At 46.7% G+C, this 24,159-nt stretch overlaps 1 protein-coding gene across 1 annotated transcript in view; it reads left to right on the top strand.

The window, feature by feature from the left end:
- Positions 1-20,204, top strand: part of ehmt1b (euchromatic histone-lysine N-methyltransferase 1b) — a 35,748-nt gene extending 15,544 nt beyond the window's left edge. Inside the window, exons 2-26 of the mRNA XM_030084685.1 lie at positions 4,003-4,090; positions 4,181-4,749; positions 6,944-7,181; positions 7,288-7,436; positions 9,570-9,722; positions 9,905-9,976; positions 10,079-10,181; positions 11,653-11,763; positions 11,887-12,155; positions 12,274-12,509; positions 12,595-12,810; positions 12,898-12,980; positions 13,075-13,181; positions 13,292-13,414; positions 13,499-13,600; positions 14,704-14,808; positions 14,896-15,050; positions 15,125-15,295; positions 17,298-17,442; positions 17,528-17,605; positions 17,843-17,958; positions 18,101-18,187; positions 18,531-18,609; positions 18,748-18,923; positions 19,018-20,204. Coding sequence (XP_029940545.1) covers positions 4,003-4,090; positions 4,181-4,749; positions 6,944-7,181; positions 7,288-7,436; positions 9,570-9,722; positions 9,905-9,976; positions 10,079-10,181; positions 11,653-11,763; positions 11,887-12,155; positions 12,274-12,509; positions 12,595-12,810; positions 12,898-12,980; positions 13,075-13,181; positions 13,292-13,414; positions 13,499-13,600; positions 14,704-14,808; positions 14,896-15,050; positions 15,125-15,295; positions 17,298-17,442; positions 17,528-17,605; positions 17,843-17,958; positions 18,101-18,187; positions 18,531-18,609; positions 18,748-18,923; positions 19,018-19,198 — 3,912 coding nt within the window. The 3' untranslated portion in view covers positions 19,199-20,204. The remainder of the gene's footprint in view (positions 1-4,002; positions 4,091-4,180; positions 4,750-6,943; positions 7,182-7,287; positions 7,437-9,569; positions 9,723-9,904; positions 9,977-10,078; positions 10,182-11,652; positions 11,764-11,886; positions 12,156-12,273; positions 12,510-12,594; positions 12,811-12,897; positions 12,981-13,074; positions 13,182-13,291; positions 13,415-13,498; positions 13,601-14,703; positions 14,809-14,895; positions 15,051-15,124; positions 15,296-17,297; positions 17,443-17,527; positions 17,606-17,842; positions 17,959-18,100; positions 18,188-18,530; positions 18,610-18,747; positions 18,924-19,017) is intronic.
- Positions 20,205-24,159: the final 3,955 nt, after the last annotated feature.

The raw sequence follows: 24,159 nt of genomic DNA, 5'->3' as shown, positions 1-24,159 counted from the left end.
CAATCTATGCTCATTTTTAAGAGTGTAAAGTTGTCATCTAATCGAAAAGGCATTTTTTTCCCCTTTACTCACTGCAACACTTAGAATTTGAAATAGATCGACTCTGTGGGAAGTGCTCCTATTTAATGTCAGCCGCACTGATTTGATACGCATAAATCTGTTCCCAGAACTGAACTGGTATTGAGCCTTTCTGGAATATAAAATGAACATATATTCATTGAGGAACTGTTTACAGAGCACCAATAAACTCAGGATTGTAAATGTGTTAATGAATTGATGATGCTTCAGTAGGTAAAGAACCGTTACAGTACATAAACAGGAATTCATTGATAACTCTTTAATTTGACTGTGTTTGGAAATGTGCCCACTAATCCATCTCTTCCACATTTTTCTTTTTTTTTTTTTTTTTTGCTGTTTATTTGTGCGGTACTGTATATTGTATCCTGTGTCAGCCTCTGAATGAGATAAAAACAGGCTGGTCTGAGAGGAGAGAATCAATCATCATCAGACAGCTCGCAGCCAAAGGACGACGCTTCAGAATTGGGGTTGCTTCATTTTTTTCCGCAGAGTGAAATGGAATTTTTCTCCCGGTCTGTCTGATAGGCAGCGCTGGAAATGATCCCGGTTTTATCTCATTGGGGTGTTGGCCCTTTCATGTGTGTGTCTCGCATTGTGGCTGCTCGTTGTGCAACATTGTTTGAGGCTTGCCTTTAGGTGGCTCGGACTTGTTTTCAGGTCTCCTGCTGCAGATCTAAAGATAGGTCACATACCAGGTTCACATGACATCGTTACAGACGGCGAATGACTGAGCCATTAGAAATCAGATACGGCCTGTTCGCAGCTCATTTCTGGCCATTTTTGGTTAACCCATATGCAGCTCACTGCAGAACCCAATCTGGCGGCTTGTCTCTGAACCATTGGGGCCTTTTTTCTGCTGCCTGCTCTGAAGCTTTTGGGCTCCTCTGCCATGCTTCCATTTTTAATGAGCTTCTTAAAGCTCGTGATCAGCTCATACAGCCTGAGCCTCACCTCATGGATCCACAATCCATGAGCTCCCAGAGCCCCCCCTCAGTCCCCATCTAGTGGCAAAGCGCTGCAATGGCCGCGTCGTGGCAGTAAACAATCCGGTTGCGAAATGGCGGAGATCTGCAGACAGCCTTCTCTGCCTCCCTCCCCCCACCCCTTTCTCCTTTCTAATCTCCAGTGTGGCTGTTCCACGGTTCGCCACTAGGGGGGAGGAGAAGGCTGGTGTGTGTTCCTTTTTTTGGAAGTGGTTTTCCTGAACCCATGGAAAAACCTGAGGGATTGTACTTCTCCTCACCCATGTATGTTCAGTGGACCTCTCCATGCTGACGACACAGCCGAGCAGCAGTGCCCCATGCTTGATGTTCTTTGGGAAACAGGATTTGTGCTCACAGCACCAGCTCTTGGCCTCGCTGTTCGGCTCAGAGACCTCTGAGTTGTTCTTGTGGTCTGGGTGTCAATTTGCAGGCAGACCGGGGCTCACACTGTCTGGTTAATCTTAGGATTTGACTCTCGAAGCCCCGTGAAGAAGGAAATGTACAGTAACTGTCTGAATCCTCTCAAGCTGAAGCTCACTGCAGCCTCTGTCACTTGTAGCCCTTTTGATTGGCACAGTCTGAAGGGAGAATACTTCCTTTGAGTTCCCGGGACAATCAGACGCAGCTCCTCCTCAGTATATACTGTTCCAGCCCCACAGCCAGCAGCCACGTCTCTATATTTGCTTTTAATTCTGCCTGAAATGAGTCTTTCTCTTCATTGCCAGCTACGGTGTTCTTCAAGGTCGAACTGACCTCGTTCCCCACTCCCTTTTCATATTCAAGCTGAAATGGTGTCTCAGATTGAAGCATCTGCAACAAAAGGATGTGGTTCACAAGTGAAAGGCAGATTTCAGAATGTCCCCCCCTCCCCCCACTCGGGCCTCGTTTCCTTCAGGTCTAACTCTCCCAGAGGGTCAACTGTGCTCTCGCGAAGACGACACGAGGTTTGCATATCCTGGTGTTGCCTCTGTGAGACGTAAAGACGGTGGCTGTGTGGTTGAGTTTCCATTGAGGCCGCTGCTGCTCATTTAGATTGGCTATGGCAAAGAAAGAGAGAATGGAATCACAGGGGGCGGCCTGCATTCAGTCGACTCACCTTTGTAGTCTTTCAGAAAAAGCTGAAAAGCACAAAGAAAAAGGTGCAAGATGCTCAATTCACAAGATGATTTTGCTGGGAGTGGGATGTTTGTGCAGGTGTGAGATGAGATTCGTTCTGCAGATCTTTACATTCAGGAAGCAGAGACTGTTGTTTCGCTCATGTGAAGAAAAAAAAAAAGTGAATTGCAAAACCAGCACAGAAAAGAAGCAACATAAAGGAAGCAACAGTCATGAAGTACATGCACATTTTTGATTGGCTTTACCACCAAGATCACAAATACCATAAAACAATAGAGTTAATCAGCACAGGAGGTCAGCAGAGTGAGATCCAGTGTGGATCAAAGGTCATCGGAATCACACAATGAGTTCCCACATTAACACTGATTGACGTATTCAAGAAAGGAACCCCCGACTGCTACGGGATGTTTGTTGATGAAGATTCTTTAGTCTTGCTGAAGACATGGTCTGTCACGTAATGATGCTTTTTCTAAACAATGACGGGGAATTTGGTAGAAGTCTGTCATTTTTTTGCCAGATTAGTTTACACGTCTTTTTTGAGACTGAAAACAGGAAAAGGAACCACGCTTTCTGATAAGATGTGACATTTTGGATTTCTTCACAAACAGGAATAAAAGTTATCAGAGAGGAAGTATGATTTCTCTTTCTCAATAATCCGTGTTGCTTTGGCCATACGAAACAACAGAGCTCACTCCCCAGCATCGCAATGACTGTGTGAGGAATTAGCCGTCTACACATAAAGAAAATCTCACCTCAGAAGCTTTAGAGCTTTAGGCAGGGCCAGAAAAGACAGCTGGGAAAGGTACTACCACTCTGGACTCGGTGCAGAAGGACTAATCATTTTTCAGTTTAGCCCTTGAAAAGCTCAAGAAATGGACTTTAAAGCAAACTGTCTTTGGTCCTGGGTCTCATGAGAAGTTTCCAGAAGGAAAAAAAATAATTAAGAACTGAGATTCAGCTGTTGGAAACCCCCTGGAAAAGTGTTCGATGTGTAACTACTTAATGGAGTGGAGAAGAGGAAAGCCCAGACTTTCCTGGACTGGAGGGAATGGGTGTGAAATGTTTGTCAGGTGGAGGTTCCTTCATGGTAACAGCCAGGTAAACTGAGAATGTATCAAACCAGGTTTACAGCCGGGTTTTGACACATCAAGGGCTCGATGGACAAAGGCTCCAGCAGGAGTTGCTGTGTCACAAGGCCCAGGCTTAGATTTTTGAAGGTAGAGGGCGCTGTTCTGCCATAGATGTGTAACTCAGATTTCATAATCAACCAAGCTCTGCCAGTGCAGGCCTCGTAGTACGGTGGTAGAAGGAGTAGGCCTCAACCACTCTGACTGTAAGCTTCTGGATAGGAGTGGGCCCTGCTCATAAACATCTCCACTCAAAAGGAGTTCATTAGTTTGTGGAGCACTGCCATTCTGATTTTGCTGAAATCTTAACATGTTCAGTTGTTGCCTGCAGTTTCTTGCTTGTTTGATTGTATAACTTGGTTTAAAAATCCTCTCATGTCAGGGATTCTGCGCTTTTTTAATCATACTTGGAGTTTTTGTGGAGATGTCGGCCAGAAAGTGCTTTAAATCAAGTGTGCTTTACAAGCCAGTACTTCTGGACATTCTGATATCATGCCTCTTCAACGCTTTCCCATTTATCGAACTGTAGTTAAAAAAAGGCTTCGGGTTAAGATCTGCTTGGTATTTTGTTTTTACTGGGATTACTCAATCAGTTCATATCATTATCAGCATTATTGACAAATTAACCAACATTTCAAGCAACATTTCTTGTGTTGCTGCTCTGTGCTCACTTCCTGTGTTTTTCTTTCCCCTGGCAGCCTGCTGCTTTAGCCAGGAGCAGCACAGAGGGTGCGTCCGCCAAGAAAGATGGACTCAACGCAGCGAGCAATGGCGAAGAGAACTCAGGTATTTACTCTTAAGTGCACTCAAAGAGCAATTTGTTGGCTGGAGATGAGGTTTTAAATTCTAATTCACTTCTCTTTACGTGACTCTCAGACGGAGGCAAAGAGGTAGCAGCCAGGCTGGCCTTGTCCCCGTCGGCGGCGGAGGCGACGCTCAACGGCACCGACTGCCAGGACACCAGGCACAAGAGCCCGACGGCGCCCGCCAACCGGACTGCGCTGCTGGTCAACGAAAATGGCACGTCGGACTCGGAGCCGCCGCACGGTTCCGTCACCGGAAGCAACGGTTTCATTCTCACCAAGCAGCAGCAGCAGGAGGAAGAGGAGGATGATGATGACGAGGAGGAGGAGGATGAGGAGGAGGAGGGCAGCGGTACGGCGGCAGGTGTGGGAGTTTCCTCCCCTCACAGGACTAACTGTTTGTCCCCCGGCTCACCGACGGGGGCAAAAGCCGCCAAGCCCCCTCCCCCCGCCGCCACGCCCGGGTGCACACAGAGCCCCGGCGCGCTAAGGACTGCCCCCGGTACGGGGACCGCGTCGGGACGAGGGACGCCAGACACTAAAAACGGCGGCGTTTCGTCGCCGCTCCCCGCCCCATCGCCCGTCACCATACACAGAGCCCGCAAGACGATGTCCAGACCTGCTGTCAGCCCGGCACAAAAGGTAACGCCGACCATCGCCTCTCATTCAACCGGCGCTTTATCGGTGCGTCCTCAACCACGAGCATCAAAAAGCACAAACCGGAATGGTTTCCCATTAAAGCTGCATAACACAGCCACTGGGACTGTTTTAACCACGATTAGCGCAAACCAAACGCATAGTGTTTATTTGGATCTGTTAGTGGCTCTCAAAGGCTTTGAAGATAAACTCCAGTAGTTTTACCACCGCTGCTGCTTTTTAAAGTCTGATTTATTTTAAGGTTGGTGTGTTTGATCCCATGTGAGCGAAGTCATTGCGGCCAGCTGTTCCAGCTCACCTACTCAGGAGAATAGTGTGTTTGAATTTGAATCTTCAGCTGAATATTTTCACGGATTTGTATTGTTGGCACTTTAGACGCCTTCGATGTCGTGTTTGTACTCTAAAACTCACTGAGGATTGCGTCTGATAAAATAACTCCACTTTTTACTCGTGTTGTAATCTTTCGTTTTCACACGCAGTAACACCCACAGGAATACTCATTTCAATACTCCTGTTGGCGGTAGATATCAGTCACAACGTTATTCTTTAGTGATGACCCTCAAAATGCACCATCTGTTGTTGTGAACACGCTTTTTCTTTATTTGCACAAAATAAAGATTTACAAGTTGATAAAACCAGTCACCTCCAACTCAGAATCAGTGGGATACTGTTTCTATTGGGCATAATTGATTAATTTAGTTTTTAAAAGGACAAAAGAGGAAAGTGATTGAGATGATTTACAGGGTTTTGGCCCAGTTGCCGTCTGGAGGTTCGACAGAGTCATAAATAAGTTTTGGGTTCCTCGTTGGGTTGGAGTGAAAGTCTGAAGACAAGAGGAGAAAGTGGTGGGATGTGTCTGGAAGGTCTGGTTGATGATTAATGAATTTTAACATACATTTGCATGTTTGTAGAGCATTAATAGATGAAACTGGTGAAAGTTTAAACTTCCTAAACCGCGGTGCAGTCGACCCATGAGATCATCCTGAAGACTTTGGTAGTATTAGATGTGAAGTGGTACAATCATATTAGACATGACTTATTGTCTAAATAAGTTCTCCTTCAGGAGCCCGTTCAATTTCAATACTGTTAATTAGTATTTTTGGTCATTTTCAGGACTTTTTTGTTCTTATTTTGGACGCTTTGAACCATTTGATGAACCTTTGAGCCATCGGTGCTTTGGGGAGGTCTACAGACGCTTGCAGCTCAAAACAAACACGTCAGATACGTCTGAACTTCTCAGAAATATCCTGACGAATACTCTCGAATTAGGAAGGCTTCTTCCTCAAAGGATTCAACACATATTCAGTTGTTTTAAAATGTAGAACTGAGACAAAGAAATTGAATTGAAATAGTTTGATGCACATTAATAATTTTCTCACGTTTTTTTTCTTTCCTCAGATGTTGTTGAGTGTTTTGATTTCTGAATTTCTCGACTGGTTTCTCCCAACTTCGATAAATTCTCAAGAGCAAAAAGTCAAGTGAGATTGAACTTTTGACTTGTTTGTTGCAGACTGCTGTTGTTAGTCTGAAACCAAGCTCCGCGGTGGCTACGTGGGGGGAAAAAAGAACAAAGCCAGGAGTGTCAAACATAGGGCCCGTGGACCAAAATTGACCCACAAGAGGCTACAAACCACTGAGCAAATGCAGAAAAAATAAATTAAAAAAATTTGAACTTTTTAAGAGTAGTAGACGCAACCTACACTGAGATCCTATCAAACTTCTCTCGAAGTCATGCTGTCAGAGTGAGTTTGTAAAAACATATGTAATGCAACGGCTACAGCAGAGGATTATTGGACATTTCGCTGTATTTTACACTGTCGTTAGAATTTGCTTGATTGATTTTCTGAAAATAGAGACATTTTGTTCAGGGACACTTTGCCCTGCTCCTAATGGAAACTTTAAAAAGTTTAAATTTAAGCTATATTGAGATGAAATTGGACTGTATGTGGTCCCTGAACTAAAACGAGTTTGACCCCCCAGGTATGAGATGAAATTCTGGCTGCGTGTGGAGAGCAGAACAAACTTTGACCAGCGCTTTGGAATCACCTCATGTTTACCTTCATTTGTGTCTCGTCCGATCTTATATTTTTTTCAGGAAGCTCATCTGAGGGAAAAAAACTCAACAGTGGACCTTCTGTGTTTTAATCTGACTTGTTTGTTCTGTTTTTGTGACCCGCAGCTTCTGAACAGGGAATTACGAGAAGCCAAGAACGCCAAATTAGAGAAAACGGAGAACGTGGTTGCGCCCGGCACGCGGAAACCCTCGCAGCAGTCCCCCGCTCAGAACCATCTACCTCAGAGTCCCCTGGAGACGCCAGCTTCAGCACAAACCGCCCCATCAGCTTCACCAGCACCTCCGCCGCCTCCCGCTCCACTCTCGGCTTCTCCGGCTGCGATACCAGCCAAGCTTCCGCTAGGTCAGGCCCGTTCCGCCGTCACGCGGCTCCGAAGCCGGCTTTGCTCTGCTCTGTCTGGGGTTTCGGCGAAACGTGGGTAACGCGGGTGATGTCTCTGATGTGGCAGGCTCGTACTCGGCAGGGTTGTCGTCGCGGAAGAAGAAGAGGAGGATGGGAACGTACAGCCTCGTCCCCAAGAAGAAAACCAAAGTGCTAAAGCAGAGGACAGTGTTGGAAATGTTCAAGGAGCTGCAGCATTCTGCCAAGAGTCCGCAGGTCTGACATCCACACGTTCACCAAAGCAACCGCAGCCCGAATGGTTTGGTAACGTTAGACATGCCTTCTGGTTCAGTTAGACTTACCTTGTCTTAGTCTTGATTATTGGAATGAAGTGGCAGGAATGAGAAGCATTTTTCTGCCATTTCAGACAAAGAGAAAGTAACTTCTGCTCTTGTTGGGTTACGTTTGTAAGTGTTACCTCCATGTACTGTTAGAAAGAGAACTCAAATTGTAGATGAATCCACAATTAAATAAATGCTTTCTTAGTCTTCGGGGAAAGAGCGATGTTGGATTTAGGCAGCAGATCTGTTCCGGACGTCAAGACTTGCAGTGTAGAGGCGAGTTTAGTCACCTTGAAATCTGTGGTGTGGAGTTCTTTAAGATGACTAGATGTCAAGAGGTGGAAGACTCTTCAGATGTCTGGACAGCTCATGTGAAGTGCTTTCAGATGAACACCACAAGGACGAAGGATCCGTTTGCTTTTTTTCTTGTTTCTTTTCCTTGAATAAATGAAAAATGGTCCAGAACGCAGCAGCTCATGTTCTGACCAGAGACGGTACAGATGGCCTCTCTGCGCTGGCTACCTGTTCAGGTCAGAGCAGGTTTTGAGATGCTGCTGCTAACGTACGAATTGTAAACAGAATTGCAGCACTGTGTCTGTGGGATCGGGTGAACCAGTGTGTTCCCACAAACAGGCTCGCTGTTGAAATCGTCTTCTATTGACGTATTTCAAACAAATCTGAGGACCCACTTGTTCATGGTTACGTACGAGTCTTAAATTGTTAGTTTTATTGATGTCTTTAAAGTACTTTAAAAACACTTTTATTATTATTATGGAGCACATTTATGACGTCTCACGCTTGAAAGAAGAATGTTAAGATAATTTTAGAAATCTGACTGTTGCAATATCATAGATGCGTGAAAAAAGTATGTGAATCCTTTGGGATTACTTGGATTTTCTTCATAATTGGGTCATAAAACGTGTTCTGATCTTCATCTAAGTCACATCGATAGACGACCACAGTCTGCGTGTATGTTTTTATTAAACACAACACGGAAACATCCGCAGTGAAGGGTGGGAAACGTATGTGAACCTCCAGGCTGATGGCTTCTCCCAGAGCTAATTGGAGCCAGGAGTCGGCCAACCTGGAGTCCAGTGGCTGTGATGGGATTGGATGTGTTGGTTAAAGCCTCCCTGCCTCATAAAAAACACACACACCGGGTTTGAGTTGAAGCATTGCCCGATGTGAACCATGCCTCATGCAGAAGAGCTCTCAGAAGGCCTGCGATCAACAGTCGTCTACTGCATGAAGCTGGAAGGGGTTACAAGAGGATCTCTAAAAGCCTTGATGCTCGCGTCTCCAACGTGCGACAAATGGCGAAAGTTCAGCACGGTTGCTACTCTTCCTCGGCGAGGTCGTCCTGTAAAGATGGATACGACTTTTGCAGATTCCGGTTTCGCATCAACAAATCTCAACTTGGACACACGGATTGAGATACAGACAGACAACTCTGTCCGCCTTTCGTGGTAGTTTTGCTGTAATAATGCCCTCATAGCGTGTTTGAACTTTGAAGAAGAGCACCTGGATGTTCCACAGCTCTACTGCCAAATGTTCTGTGGACGGATGAAACCAAAATGAAGGAGAACTAAAGGTAAACACACAAACATGAGAACCTCATCCCAGCTGTGAGGCACGACGGAGGAAGCATGGTTTGAGGCTGCTTTGCTGCCTCATAGCCTGGACGGATTAATTTTGGTCGATGGACAAATTAAGTCTCAAGCTTATCAAGACATTTTGCATGAAAACTTCTCACCATCTGTCAGGACAGTTGACACTAAACAGAGGATGTGATGCAAACAGGACGACGACCCAAAGCACAGCCGTTACTCTTCAACAGAGTCCTGATCTCAACCCGATTCAGATGCCAGAGGTTCCAAGACTTTCTCTGCACTGAAACAGTTTTGCAAAGAGGAATAGTCAAAAATGCATATTAAATTCAAAGGTTCACACACTTTTTCCTCCCTGCTCTTTGAATGTTTATAAAAACATGAAAACATGCCATTTTTTTTGTGCACTATGGAACTGCTGTTTAGATTTCCTTTGCTCTGATCATCCTGCGCTCTCACAGAATAAAGAAGTTACGAATGTGAACGGGGAGAAGATGGGCAACGGGTCGGAGGAGGAGGAGTCAGAAGATCTGGAGTCAGAGGAGGAAGACAGACAGCAGCCAGCGGGAGAAGGCGTCAGCGCTGTCCAGGAAACATCCGAACCCACAGATCAGGTCAGAGGACAAATCCTCTCTTCCTTTTTCATGCAGAGAAAGTCTCCAATTTATTGAGATCTGTTGGTTTTAGCCGTTTCTGTCAAGTTTTTACGTCAGACATCAGAAAGTTCAAAATCCAGTTTGCTTTGTTGGGATTCAGTGTTCGTTGTAACTTCTGCATTTCACTTTTCTTGGTGCAGTTGAAAGAGGAGCAGGAGTCTGAAGAATCTGTAGAGGAAGACGGAGAAGAGGAAGGCACAGAGTCGGACCTGGTGAGGCCATTTCAGCATCATCATCGTCAGAGAGTCAGATCTTATGTGGCGTTGCATCTTTTCGCTAAACACTCAAGTCAATCCGTCGTCTGCCTTCCTCAGAGCTCAGAGTCCAGCCTGAAGAAGAGGCTGAAGAAGAAAACTAAAGCAGACAGCGCGTGGCTGCGGCCCTCCAGGAAGAGGAAGAGGAGGATGAAGGCTAAAGGTAATCGCACTCGCATCTCAACACGGCCGCTCTGCTTCTCGCCAGGTCAGAGGTTTGATTCACTGAAGACGTCTTCCTTCTGGAAAACGGATTCTTTTTCACGTGTTAAAACTCATCACAGGGTCTGAGGCGTACTTTCCTTCTCTCGGCTTAAACGACAGGAAGGCTTCAGTTCTGAGCCAGAAAACAATAAAAAGCTCATCTCACAGAAAACTAGAATAAAATATCAGGTGTTGAAGCTGAGACGGTAAAGGAAGCATTTCAAACACAGACGGGTCGAGACTGAAGGTGGAACCACCAACTGAGCCACAACCACAACTTCTCCTGGTGTTCTGAACCCTCAACGCTCCTGCTGGTCGTTCAAAGTACTGCAGGGTCGGAATGGAGGGAAGAGCAGGTGGATGAACTCCTGCAGGGACGACAGTGCATTCCTTTAAAAAGACTGGAAAGAAACAACTACTTGAGCCCCGCTTTTTTTTTATTTTAATTCAGGCCTCGCTCACACGGTGTTTCAACAGAAAACAAATTGCTTTTGCATTTTTGCTTTTTCCAAATTTAATTTTTTTACGTGGCAAATTGTTTTCACCTAAACCGCAGAAACACCAAAAACTCGAGGGTGCTGTTTGTTTTTATAACTAAAACCACACACACAGGCAGAGAACCATTTGCTGTAAACATTAACAGCAGCGACACTGGAGGCAGACGCTGTGGTGTAAACAGGCCCTCAGTCTGTAGCTGCCTTCGGCTTGAGGTTTCCACTGCAGCCGTACCAGGAAGAGTTCAGAATAAACTCAAATAAGATCACTAAATGATTCATATAATTTTCAGGAAGGCTGTTTTTGGGATTATTGTGGAATCATTGATGGATTTGAAACTTTATGAATGTAATATTTTAGGTCTTTCCCAGTTTCCCGGGATTACAACACAAAAAAATGGGAATATTTTCTCTGAAGTATTTACTTTGAAACATTTATACAGCTAAAGATGATACGATATAAATCACAGCGTGGTGTTGCTTTATTATTCTGAATAAAATAGACAACATTCTTGCTCCTTGTCATAGCGCACGGCGATCCAGGTTAAACAGTGATTGATAATTAACATACATTCAGAGGAGAACAAAGTTCAGTTAAATCACTGAGATGCAGCACAAAGAAACGTACATACAGTCAGTTCCTTCATCAGCTAGATCTAAACCATAAACATAGTGAACAAATCCGTCTGTATTCTGTCAGAGGTTTGCAGTTCATCCTTATCCTTTCTGCTGGTGGGGTTGACGGCCTTTATCCTTTGCTTGGTAGATTTCTTCTAGAAATCTCTTAGATCTCTTCCACTCATCATGTTTTAATTTTGCTGCACTGCCGCGGACAATAAAACTGTGTTCTCTTGGCTTCTGTACATCATGTGCATGCGAAGTGTCATGTTGTCGTCCCAGGTTGTGATTTCTCCGTTGTCTTGTCCTTCTGCTCAGAACCCGAAGCGGCGCCCGCTCAGCTGGAGGCTCCGGCCCGTGACGACGAGCCGTACACGCCGGTCACGCCGGCGGAGCCCGCCAACCTCAGCAAGCCTCCGCACAGTAAAGGTGAGCTTCAGTTTGGTTCACAGGGTTTTACCAGAAAGACATTCAAATGTACATGAGCCTGTGCACGTTGAAGTTCAGAGGCGGTTCAGTGTTACAGCCCGCCTCTGGTCCTTCTCCCTGCAGAGCTGGTGGCGGAGGAGGCCCAGGAGCTCCCGCTGTGCAGCTGCCGCATGGAGACCCCCAAGAGCCGGGAGATCCTCATCCTGGCCGACAGGAAGTGCATGGCCACGGAGAGCGTGGACGGCCAGCTGACGCGCTGCCAGAGCGCCGTGCTCAAGCACGAGATGATGCGTCCCTCCAACTCCGTCCAGCTGCTGGTGCTGTGCGAGGACCACCGCGGCGGCATGGTCAAGCACCAGTGCTGCCCCGGCTGCGGCTTCTTCTGCAGAGCCGTGAGTGGACGAGGAAATTCCTCTCAGATCTCTTCACCCTGCTGTACAAGGAAACTCGAAATTTAAAATGAATTGAGGATGTGATTCCCATCCTGTGTTGGTTCTTCGCGGCCCTCAGGGGACGTTCATGGAGTGCCAGCCGGACGTCAGCATCTCCCACCGCTTCCACCGCGCCTGTGCCTCGGTGCTGAAAGGCCAGAGCTTCTGTCCGCACTGCGGGGAGGAGGCCAGCAAAGCCAAGGAGGTCACCATCGCCAAGGCCGACACCACCTCCTCCACGGTGCCGCCGGCGCCGGCGCAGGGCCCGGCCACGCCGGGGGCCCCCGAGGGCCGAGCGGACACCACCACCGGCAGGTAAACGGCGGCTCGGCAGCAGCCTCCTCTCTCTCTTTACACCGGCTCTCTCACGAACCCGAACGTTTTGTCCTCGCGTCTCCAGCTCCTCCTGTCCGACCCTGGCGGCCGAGGTGAGCGGCAGGGCCGACAGCTCGCTGTCCATCCGCTCCCCTCATGCTCCGGACGCCGCCGCCGTCCCGGGCTCGTCCAGGACGGCGTCCCTCCAGGCCGCCCCGGGAACCCCAGTCACGCCCACGCTCCCTCTGGGACAATCCCGAGAAACCCTGGACAGCATCCTGGTGGCTCTGGACATCGAGAAGTGAGGAGGACGTGCTGAGAATCATCTGTTTCCCCTCAGTCGCCAAAACCGATAACTCTCGATTCTTTTATCCATATTTCCAATCAGACCCAAGAAGCTGCGTTTCCACCCCAAGCAGCTTTACCTCTCAGCCAAGCAGGGCGAGCTGAAGAAGGTGGTGCTCATGCTGGGTACGTTTCGCTCCTCACGTGGTTTGGTGACGGCGTCTACTTGCCTGCAAGATGACTGTTTTAACATCAGAGGTTTCTGTCGCCCGCCTTCCAGTGGACGGAATCGACCCCAACTTCAAGATGGAGTCGCAGAACAAGCGCACGCCGCTGCACGCGGCGGCGGAGAGCGGACACAAGGACATCTGCCACATGCTCGTCCAGGTGAGGGTCCTCAAAGTGTGCTTACGCCCATGTTTACGTGTAGAAAGATCACCTAAGTCAACAGCCATCACACCACTTCTTCACACTCTTAACGTGTTTTCTTTCTCCAGGCCGGAGCAAACCTGGACATGTGCGACGAGGACCAGCGGACGCCGCTGATGGAGGCGTGCGAGAACAACCACATGGAGGTGGTTCTGTACCTCCTGAGAGCCGGAGCCAGCGCCACGCACAAGGTGTCCGTCCCCCGCAGGCTCCAGCTCCAGACGCAGCACCAACAGGCTCTAACCTGTCCGTCTGTCTGTCTGGGCTCTTCTCAGGACGTTGAAGGGTTCACGTGTCTCCACCTAGCGGCCAAGTCTGGTCATTACAAGATTGTTGAGCATCTTCTGTCCACAGGACTGATCAACATCAACTGTCAGGTTCGTACAGTTTCACTGTGGGATTTAACATTTTAGAATGTGAATATAGATGGAATGTAATGATTTGCAAGTCTCATAAATCATTTATTCATAATAAAACATAGATGGCAGGAAGGCACCTCACTACTCTGTTGAAAACGTTGTCTTCATTCTTTTTTTCGTCGTTGCAACTCGGCTCAAAGAAAGTTGAAAATTCACAAAGTGAAGGGTTTGAGTTTCTTCAGTTTTGTTTTTAGGTCAAACTGTTGTTTTTTTATGTTTATATGTTCCTTATTATGAACATAATCTGAGCAGGGCTTAGTTCAGAGCCTTGCTCAGCAGAGAGATTTTATTTTTCAATTTAAATCTTTATTAGAAAGCACATTTTTCAAATACAAACCAAAGAAGCATTTTATATTTACTAACCTTGTCTATCCATTTCTCATTTTTCATGATTCAGTATTGTTTATTTCAGTCCTGTATTCAGTCCATTTCCTCCATTTCTTTCCACTGTTGTGCTTTTTGGCATCTGAGTGTGTTTTAGCTTTTCCATTGAACATTTCATGAACTTTAGCCACTGATCCCCTGTTGGTGGTGTTTTTTTTTTTTTTTTAATTAAAAAAAAAAAAAAATTTTTATCTCAATTTCTCCCGGTTGCTCTCAACCAGCAATATTCTCACCAAATATTTCTTCTGATGAGAATATTCTGTTCTGACATTAAAAAAAACAAAAAGGTTCACATCCAAGTGTCCAGTTGTGTTGGACATGTAGCTGCTTGATTTGTACTTTCTGAATAATAAAGCAGTGAACCAGATTCTTCCAGGAGAATTCGAGGATGTTCTCCTATCTTCATCTGTCATGTCTGCCTGAAGCTCCATTTCCCAGAGAGACTCGGTGAAGATCCACATTAATGAAGAACGGAGTTATAAAAGCTCCGCCGCGTTCTGCCGTGATCAGTTTCCACCTGGTGATATTAAAAGCTTCAGCAGGGATTATCTGTTCAGACTCTTCTGGCGTCATTACAGCTGAACTGAGCCTCGGATGATTTTACCTGCTAATTTAATGAACCGCCTCCACTTTTACGTCCTGGTTCTTCTGGTCTGAGATTGGGTGCTTCTCTGCAGGACGACGGCGGCTGGACGGCGATGATCTGGGCCACAGAGTACAAACACGTGGATCAGGTGAAGCTGCTGCTGTCCAAAGGAGCCGACATCACCATCAGGGACAAGGTCAGACTCGGCGCCGCGCGCCCGCCTCACCTCGCCTCTGCTCCTCAAGCCGCCGCCACGTGACCTGAACGCTGTTTGCTCCTCCAGGAGGAAAACATCTGCCTCCACTGGGCGGCGTTCTCCGGCAGCGTGGAGATCTCCGAGCTGCTGCTGAACGCCAACTGCAACCTGCAGGCCGTCAACATCCACGGAGACTCGCCGCTGCACATCGCCGCCCGGGAGAACCGCCTGGACTGCGTCACGTGAGTCGGCCCCTCCCCGGGAAGCTCGACGGCGGCCGGCTCTGAGACGCTGACCGCCGGCCTTCCCTCCGCAGGCTGTTTCTGTCTCGAGGAGCCAACGTGTTCCTGAAGAACCGAGAGGGGGAAACGCCGCCCGACTGCTGCAGCCACAGCTCCAAGGCCTGGGCGGCGCTGCAGGCCAACAAGAAGGAGAGGGACGCCCGGAGCAGCCGGCTGGGCCAGACCGAGGAGAAAGTCCTGCACAGGTGGAGACTGGGAGCTTTTCACATCATGAACAGTCGTGGTAGAGCGTTTGAGGCTCTGCAGCGGGAGCGTGAGGACGGATGAGGTTCTACTCAGCAATACACATAAAATACAGTCAAGATTATCACATTAATATTTAAAAACACCTCCATTCATTCCACATTGATCTTAAAGGAACCCTTCGTGTGCTCTGGACGGCAGCACTGAGTTTATTAATGTTATTATGAAATGTGCCTTGAAATAGCTTTTAATTGCATTGGGCCTGTTAGTTTTTCTCCATTGGTTTGGCTCATTTCTTGAAACCGAAATTACATTTTCAAAACTCTAAGATGATTTGGCAAAACGGACTTCCAGTAGTTCACTTTCTAAAGCTCATCTCTTTCCCAAAACTGTTCACTCATGTTTCAAAGCTGCATTTCTTTCCCACATAAACAGACAGAGCCTCCAAAATGTGAAGATCCTTCTCAACAGCTTTGGCTCATTCCTCCAAACAGACCGGAAGTTCTCAATTCTTTTGGCTTCCTTAACAAAAACAGCCTGGAGGCTTCAGCAGAACCACATGGTTCCCCTGTCAGAGATCACATCTCTTTCAAAACCGTTCACTCAGGTGGCAAAACTAAATTTCTTTCTAAAACAAATCGTCAATTCCCTCAAAATGCTTCGTCCTTTTGGCATCGTGTGTCTCTGACAGTCAAAATGTTCAGATGTTTTGTCATTAAGGACGGAGGACCATTGAAATATTCCTCCTCTACCTTCCTGTCTGAGCCCAGTGCTTCAGTCACAGTGGTTCCTGTGATAGTTTTTATTTTCTTCCTTGGGTTGTTTAGCTAACAGAAGACATATTGTATAATAAAAGGAATTAAAAAAAAAAAGCATTTTACAGTAAGAAGAACCATCAAGTTCCGATTCACACGTTGCTCTCATACCTCCAAGGAAACTGTTATAATTTTTATTCACACACAAAGCAATTTCTGTCCATCAGAGCTCAATATCCTGTAAAATAAACGCAAAGAAACAAAAAAAAAAAAAAAAAGAAAAAGGTATCTAGCCCAGTGTGCTGTAAATGAAGCTGGAGTTTCACAGCTCACTTCCTCACTGGTCCCCCTCCTCACCCTGCTGACTGTCCTCACTCTCATGCAAACAGATCCATCTCTGGTATTCATGGTACTGAAGTGTGTTCTTGACTGATTTTGACAGTTGAACAGATGATTTAGCAGGAGGTGACTGACACAATGAAATGATGCCGATATGTTATTCATCTGCAAAGCTGATCTGAGACCTCGAGACATGCACATTTCCAATGTGATGAAATAAATGAGAAATACCGTTCTGTTTTCTGTTGGGAGCCGTTTCCGCGTAGTTTGCAGATTTGTCCATGTTGTTTTGAGAATGTAACTTCGGTTTCAAGAATTAAGCCAAACTAATGGAGAAAAACTGTAACACCTGTTGGCAGTCACAAAAAAGGGTCTAATAATTACAATTCATAGGATAAATTATTTTTATTCTTAAGCTGTTGTGACTTTTAAACAGTATTTTTAACAAGGTTTGCTTGAGTTTCATGAAATACAAAATACTTTTACAGAAATGGGGAAAAAAGGGTTAAAAATAAAAAGTTTAAAGGTGGAAATCATGAGAGAAATGTCAAAAGTTTGACTTATTTTTAAGAGTTCATTAAAAAGTGTTTTTTTTAATGCAAAGTGAGTGAACATAAGAACAGAAAATACTTGATATTTCATTACTTGTGTAAATGTGGTAGTTGCGATGTTTCAGCTTCAGACCTCATGGTGTTCATCGTTCTTTCACGGACTTAATAACACTAACAAAAATGTCATTTTATTCCCCGTTTTATCCATTTGCTTGACAGTAAAAATCAGTTTTTATTGTAACAATCGTGCTCAGTGTTGCTTTAAAAGTTTAGTTTGGATCATATTTTCTTTGTGGCCACTCGGCTGTGTGATCCATGTTGTGCCCCCTCCTCTGACGCTGCGTCGGTTCCTCCTTCAGCGACATCGCTTTAGGCCAGGAGCGAGTCCCCATCCCCTGCGTCAACTCGGTGGACAGCAAACCCTACCCCGACGACTACAAGTACATCTCGGAAAACTGCGTCACGTCGCCCATGAACATCGACAGGAACATCACTCACCTGCAGGTCCGTCCAGCCTCGCCGCAGCACACCTGTGGTGGGAAATCCCAGATTCCTTCACTTCTCTCCGTTTGTCTGTGTCCGTCTGCAGTACTGCGTCTGTAAGGAGGACTGTTCTGCCAGCATCTGCATGTGTGGACAGCTCAGCCTGCGCTGCTGGTACGACAAGGTAAGGAGCCGCACGGCGAGCTGCGGACGGGAGGAGGGTTTATCTGCAAAGAGATGAAGAATTAGATGAAATGTTATCTGCCGTCAGGTTCAGATTGTAGGATTAGGATCATTTTTTTCATCTTATTCAATTCCTATACTTGATTTCTGCCCTGAAAATATAAATACAGAGGAAAAACTCTTGATATTAGGTCTAAAATTAAAATCTGTTTAATAAAAAGGAACTGTGTCCCTGCAGGCCGGCTGCCTCCTGCCCGAGTTCTGCCGCGAGGAGCCGCCGCTCATCTTCGAGTGTAACCACGCCTGTTCCTGCTGGAGGACCTGCAAGAACCGCGTCGTGCAAAACGGACTCAGGTACGTCGGGATGTGAAGAGGCAGGAAGAAACGCGCAGAAGTCCGGACGTGCCGGATTTATCTCCTGCGTGTGGATTAATAACGGCGGCGTGTGTGTGTGTGTGTGTGTGTGTGTGTGTGTGTGTGTGTGTGTTTCCTCCAGGACCAGACTGCAGCTGTTCAGGACCAGTAAGAAGGGCTGGGGCGTGCGCACGCTGCAGGACATCCCACAGGGGACCTTCGTATGCGAGTGAGTCCAGCAGGAGACCAGCAGTAACAGAACGGCCCGGCTCCATATTCTAGTTTTATAGTCTCTATTAGTGATTTTTTTATTTCATCCACACAGACCCTGGGTATTCTTGATTGTTGATGTTTATAGCATGATGTTCTCTGCAGGCAGCAATACTATTTAATGGTGCTAATATCACTATTTTACTGCTCAGGGTGAAACTGACGTGTGTGTTTGGCACCTCTGGATTAAACCTTCAGGATCCGTCGAGGGTTTATTGTGATGTTGATATGATATAATCCAGGTTCCAGGCTGCAGGAATGTGGATGTGTGTAATTTCACGCTGCTGCCTGCTTCTCAACAGGTACGTGGGAGAGATCATCTCGGAAGCGGAGGCCGAGATGAGGCAGAACGACGCGTACCTCTTCAGCCTGGACGACAAGGTGACGGACGAACCCAGATCCCTCTCCTCCTCCTCCTCCTCCTCCTCCTCCTCCTCCTCCCCCTCCTCCTCCTCTGCTCAGCTCAGCTGCCTCCTCACCCCCTCCTCCCCTCCCCCCCCCCTCCTCTTTCTCCATCAGCCGCAGGATCTGTACTGCATCGATGCCCGTTTCTATGGCAACATCAGCCGCTTCCTCAACCACATGTGCGAGCCCAACCTGTTCGCCTGCCGAGTGTTCACGACGCACCAGGACCTGCGGTTCCCACACATCGCCTTCTTCGCCAGCGAAAACATCAAGGCCGGGGAGGAGCTGGGGTGCGTTCCGTTCCGTTGTTCTCACTCGGACTTTGTTTCTGTTCAAGCCCGACACTTGATTTAAAACGGATCTCTTCCTCCTCCCCCCTCTCAGGTTTAACTATGGCGACCACTTCTGGGAAGTCAAGAGCAAGCTGTTCAGCTGCGAGTGCGGCTCGTCGCGGTGCAAGTTCTCGTCGGCGGCCATGGCGTCGCTGCAGGCCGACAGCACGCCGGAGGAGCGGCAGCAGCCCAGCGCCTCGCCCGACACCAGCTCTTCCAACAGCTCCTCCTAAACCCCCCCCCCGTCCCCACAAACACTACGGACGGACGGAGACTCCTGTGCTCGTACTGTACCTGAACGGACCACCCGGCTTCACCACCACCTGTACAGAAACACTGCGACTCAACCAGATGCACAATCAGCCGGGACGACCAGCAGGGGGCAGCGCCGGGACACAAACCTGCCGGGAGGAAGAACTTGGCCTTTTGTCTTCTGTCTTTTCTGGTTTTTTTACTCTTTCTTTCCCCGGAGCGTCCAGTGGTGGACCAGTGGATCCAGACCCCCCACCCCCCCCCTTCAGCGCCCCCCATGAACCATGAACCATTCCAGCACAATTTAGCTGAATCATACTGAATTATGTTGCCACTTCGTTTTTTTCTTTTTTGTTTTCGTCGTGTGTGTTTGTGTCATTTCATCGTTTCCGAACGGACGCTTCCCCACACTCGATCAACGAAAAGAGAGATAAGAAGGGAGGGGGGAGGAGGAGGAGGAGGGTGGGGGGATTTCTGCCCCCGTGTGGTTGAAGAAGCGACACCATTCCTGAAAAAGCGGGCAGAAACTGGCTCGCCTGTCGTTTGTGAAGCATGTCGAAGCGGTTTGAAATGTGTTGTGGAGGAATGAAATCAACTAAAACACCAGAAGGAAGAAAAAAAAACAACCAACAAATCAAGACAAAAAAAAAAAACAAACCCGGTGCTGACTCAAAGGTTTTTACTTTTCATTTTTATGACCCACTTGAACATACATTGTAAAATAAGAGAATGTTTTTACGTTTTTGTTTTCATTTTGTATAATTTTATCTCCGTTTTTTTTTTCTTTTTCTAATTGTAGTTACTGTAGCTAGGTTTTAATTTAGATTTTGCCGACAGAAGCCAACCCGTCATTTTAAATGTTGTTAGTAAAGCAGTGACTGTTGTGCAAAGTCTTGAAAGGTATAAAAGAGAAAAAAAAAAAAAAACCTTTAAAAAAAAAAGTGATGAATAAAATGCACTTCCATTACCTTCTGTTACATATTTCTGGACCGTGAAACAATCCATCTGATTGGTTGTATCTTTTTTCAATAAATTTAATACTAATGCATTCATATCTGGATTTTTTTTTTTGCCTGTAAAAAAAAATAATGAATCAAGTCCAGCAGTATGGCGCTGTGCTGAACTATTGAACTCCCGTCCGAACAATCGAACTCAACCGAGCCGCTCGGCAGTAAAACAGGGCTGTAATGAGCTGCAGCCATGTAAAAACACCCTGTGGGTTTGGTTCAAAGCGGCCCTGCAGCAGCCGCGGAGGAGCGAAACCCTGCAGGAAGCGTCGCGGCTGTGCATGCACGGCCTTTTAGAGGCTCCTAATCTGTCTGATGATTGCTCCCTTCCTGATTAGCAGGGCGGACGGTGAAGCCGGAGTCCATAATTGAATCAGAGAAATCTCTCCCCGAGACGGCCGGTCCGATAAGGAGCTTCTGAACGGGCCGGACAGGAAGCGGCAGGCTTTCCGCATTCCTCGGCGGGAGGAACTTGTCGAGCGTCGGGTGCCCCTGCCCCGCGAAGGGACAGACGGGCAGACGCTGGGCAGACGCTGGGCAGACCCGGAGCAGCCATGAAGAGGACGGTTCCCTACAACTCCAGGTGGGCCGAGCGGCGGTCCACCGTGGTCTACGGTACGTTCTCCCCTCCTTCTCCTCATCGCAGCCGGAACAGCTTCATCTTCAGCACGATCCAGTTCGTACAACATGATCTTCCTGCCACAGTGGCATTAATGCCATGAGAGTAGTACATTTAAACTGCGGTACTCAAGTCGAGGTTCCTCGGTCTCCTGCAGCCTTTCTCCGCTGTTGATGCCTCCTCCGTGCACTGTCTTTATCGTCCTGACTCCTGTATTGTCCAGACCTCTTGGTTGCGTCTTTCTCTCAGTTGGTGAAAATCTTCTATAAAAGTTTGAGGAATCTTCTTCCTCCACTGGTCTCAGAGGAATGGTAAAAAAAAGGCTGATTTTGTTTGTTGTTTTTTTTACATTTTTCTTAAGAGTACCAGACAAAACCCAACACTGAGACCCGAACTGAGACATCAGAGAGGCTGTTATAAAAGCTGTGTAACCTCGTTGATTTCAAACTAGCCTCAAATCCATGCGGTCAGGAGGAATTTGTAAAAACATGGAAACTATAACAGCTAAAAGGAGAAGGGTTTTTTGTTTGTTCAACATTTCACTGTATTTTGCAGCAGGAGGTTTCATTGAAACTGACTTAATGTTGAGATTGTCGTCATTTTAGTAGCAGCTGTGAGAGACACTCTGCATCACGATAAAGAAATTGAATTAAAGTTTTTACCAGTCCGGCCCACTCGAGATGAAGTTGGACTGTTTGTTTCGTCTGAACTAGCCTTGAGTTGTTAACCGGCTGCTTGGGCCCTCCAGCGGTGCGCTCCGCCACCTTCGGCTCCTGGAGGATGCTCACCCTGGGGGCGGAGTACGAAGACACCTGGGCTCCGTCCCCCGACAGGAGGGCCCAGCAGAGGAGGCCGAGGCCGGAGGAGGAGGAGCCGGAGGAGGAGCGGGAGGAGCCAGAGGGGGAGGAGCCAGAGGGGGATGGAGGAGGAGGAGGAGGAGGAGGAGGAGCGGAGTGGAGAGCCGTCCACTCCCAGCAGAAGTACGAGGCGGAGCTCCGGCTGGACGGGGCGGGTCGGGCGGGGAGGAGGGACGGTGTCCGGCAGGCCGTCAGGAGGCACCAGGCTCTCCACAGCAACCCGCTGGCCGGCAGGTAAACACTGAAATAACATTAACTGGAAGCAGCTGAACCTGTTCAGCTTAAAGCGATACGTCAACATTTTGGCAAATTGGCCCATTTAGCGCAATTCCTTCGTCATTTCGAACAGCATACTTACTTTTTTTGTGAGGGCGAGCTGTTGTTTATTCAGAGGTGAGCCGGGGAAGGTTTTCGGGACGGACACAATGGAAGTGGATGGTATTTTTGTTTCCCCTCGTCAAACTCATCAAATACACAATCCAACAACCCCAAAACACTTTGGTGGACACGTTATAATCCGCACATTCACTACGCTGTGGAACACCAACAAATAATATTGTAGCGTTACGACACTGAAGCAAGTACTGGGAACTACTTTTTCTTTTGAAATCACTACGCCCAGACGCCATGTTTAGTAAGTAGTTCCGTCTTAGCAATCTTCGCATAAACAACTCAATCTGGTAATTTTGCATAAATATTTCACAGCGTAGTGAATGTGTGGATTATAACGTGTCCACCAAAGTGTTTTGGGGTTGTTGGATTGTGTATTTGATGAGTTTGACGAGGGGGAACAAAAATACCATTCACTTCCATTGTGTCCGTCCCGAAAACCTTCCCCGGCTCACCTCTGAATAAACAACAGCTCGCCCTCACAAAAAAAGTAAGTATGCTGTTCGAAATGACTAAGGAATTACGATAAATGGGCCAATTTGCCAAAATGTTGACGTATCGCTTTAACGAGTCCACGGACCTGTGCTGATGGATGTGACCCTAAATCCAAACAGTTCAGGACATTAGTGCTGATAAAACACCAGAAATGTTCCATAAGAAATAGATCAGATCAGAAACAACAGGATTCCAAACACAGATCCCTGAGGAACTCCGCATCGATTCACCTCTCTGAAAAAGCTAATCTCTGTGAATGAAACATGTTTTCTCCTGTTCTGAAAATAAGTTGTAAACCACTGTAATAGTGTCATGAATTAATTATATATATATCATGAAATATTTCAGAAATAGAAATGAACTTTACTAAAAAGATAAAGTGATTAATGATATCAGATATTCGAAGTTCAGTAATTGGAAATCTTTATTTCATGAACAAGAACGGAAACTTTTAGTGGTTTTGCTCATACTCATAAAGTTAAACCAGCTCATTTTTTTGAAATGTAAAACATGTTACAATTGAAGCATTTCTGTGTCCATTTAGTAAGAAAAACTAAATGATTTTAAGAGCTTTTAGCCTTCATGGCTGTAAATCCAAGATTTGATAGAGGAAATAATGTGAGCAGAGACTGAGGTTAAGCAGCTCTGTCATGAGAGGAAACATCAGCTCCGGTTTATGGAGACATTTCTCCACAGCAGGTCTGGACAGACAGAATCCGAGACGCTCGGTGCAGTAAAGCAGGCAGACCAGCAGATGTCAGTCCGACTGCCCTGCTGGAGTCAGGAGGGAGATTTAGTGGAGGGGAAAAATGAAAAGAGGCAAATATTGGAGTTGGGTTCACAGGGAAAAACTACAAAAAAATCCCAAAACAATGGGAGGATGTGCTAAAGCATATCGAACATATCAAATAATGAAACACTTTCTCCACTGTTGTTGTTTTTGTTTGAAAATACTCCAATATACTCAATCTGAAAAGAGATCTCTGACCTCAGTGGGGTCCCGAATCACAGCTTGGAAACCACTTTCATAGAAGTTATGGTCTTCACTGTTGAAATAAGAGAACATTATTTTATTCTAAATGTTTAAATGTTTTTAATCTATTTCCAGTCCACTTTATTGAGCTTTTCCTTCCCTGTTTCCTGAAGCTCTGCTCACTCTTCCAGCAGTGTGCTGCCTCCAGCCCGACGCTGCCATCGAAGTGAAAACGAACCAACATTTTCTTTATTTTCTGTCTGATATGTTGATTTTAGTCAGTTGTGGCCAAAATGAGACTCGCTGTCATTTTCATACTCAGTTTACACATTTTGCTGAAGTTGTGTGAAATAGATGTGTGTGAGAGAAAGTGTCAGATGTTAGATTTTCTCTGTGAGTGTGTGTGAGTGTGTGTGTGTGGGCTCCCTGTGTTTACTTCAGCGAGACGTTGGTGGAGTGGACAAAAGGAAGCGAAGGCTGCAGAGGAGCCTCCGATCATCATCAGCCGTTTGTTTTCGTGCGGCACATTTTGGGAATGTGAGTCCTAACAGGAGGTGACTCACTCCCAGGACCGGCTCGCTGCGAGGACAAAGCTTTCAGG

The sequence above is a fragment of the Salarias fasciatus genome, assembly GCF_902148845.1.
Source record: "Salarias fasciatus chromosome 7 unlocalized genomic scaffold, fSalaFa1.1 super_scaffold_4, whole genome shotgun sequence".
Classification (NCBI taxonomy): domain Eukaryota; kingdom Metazoa; phylum Chordata; class Actinopteri; order Blenniiformes; family Blenniidae; genus Salarias; species Salarias fasciatus.
This window is presented reverse-complemented; position numbering and strand designations above follow the sequence as displayed.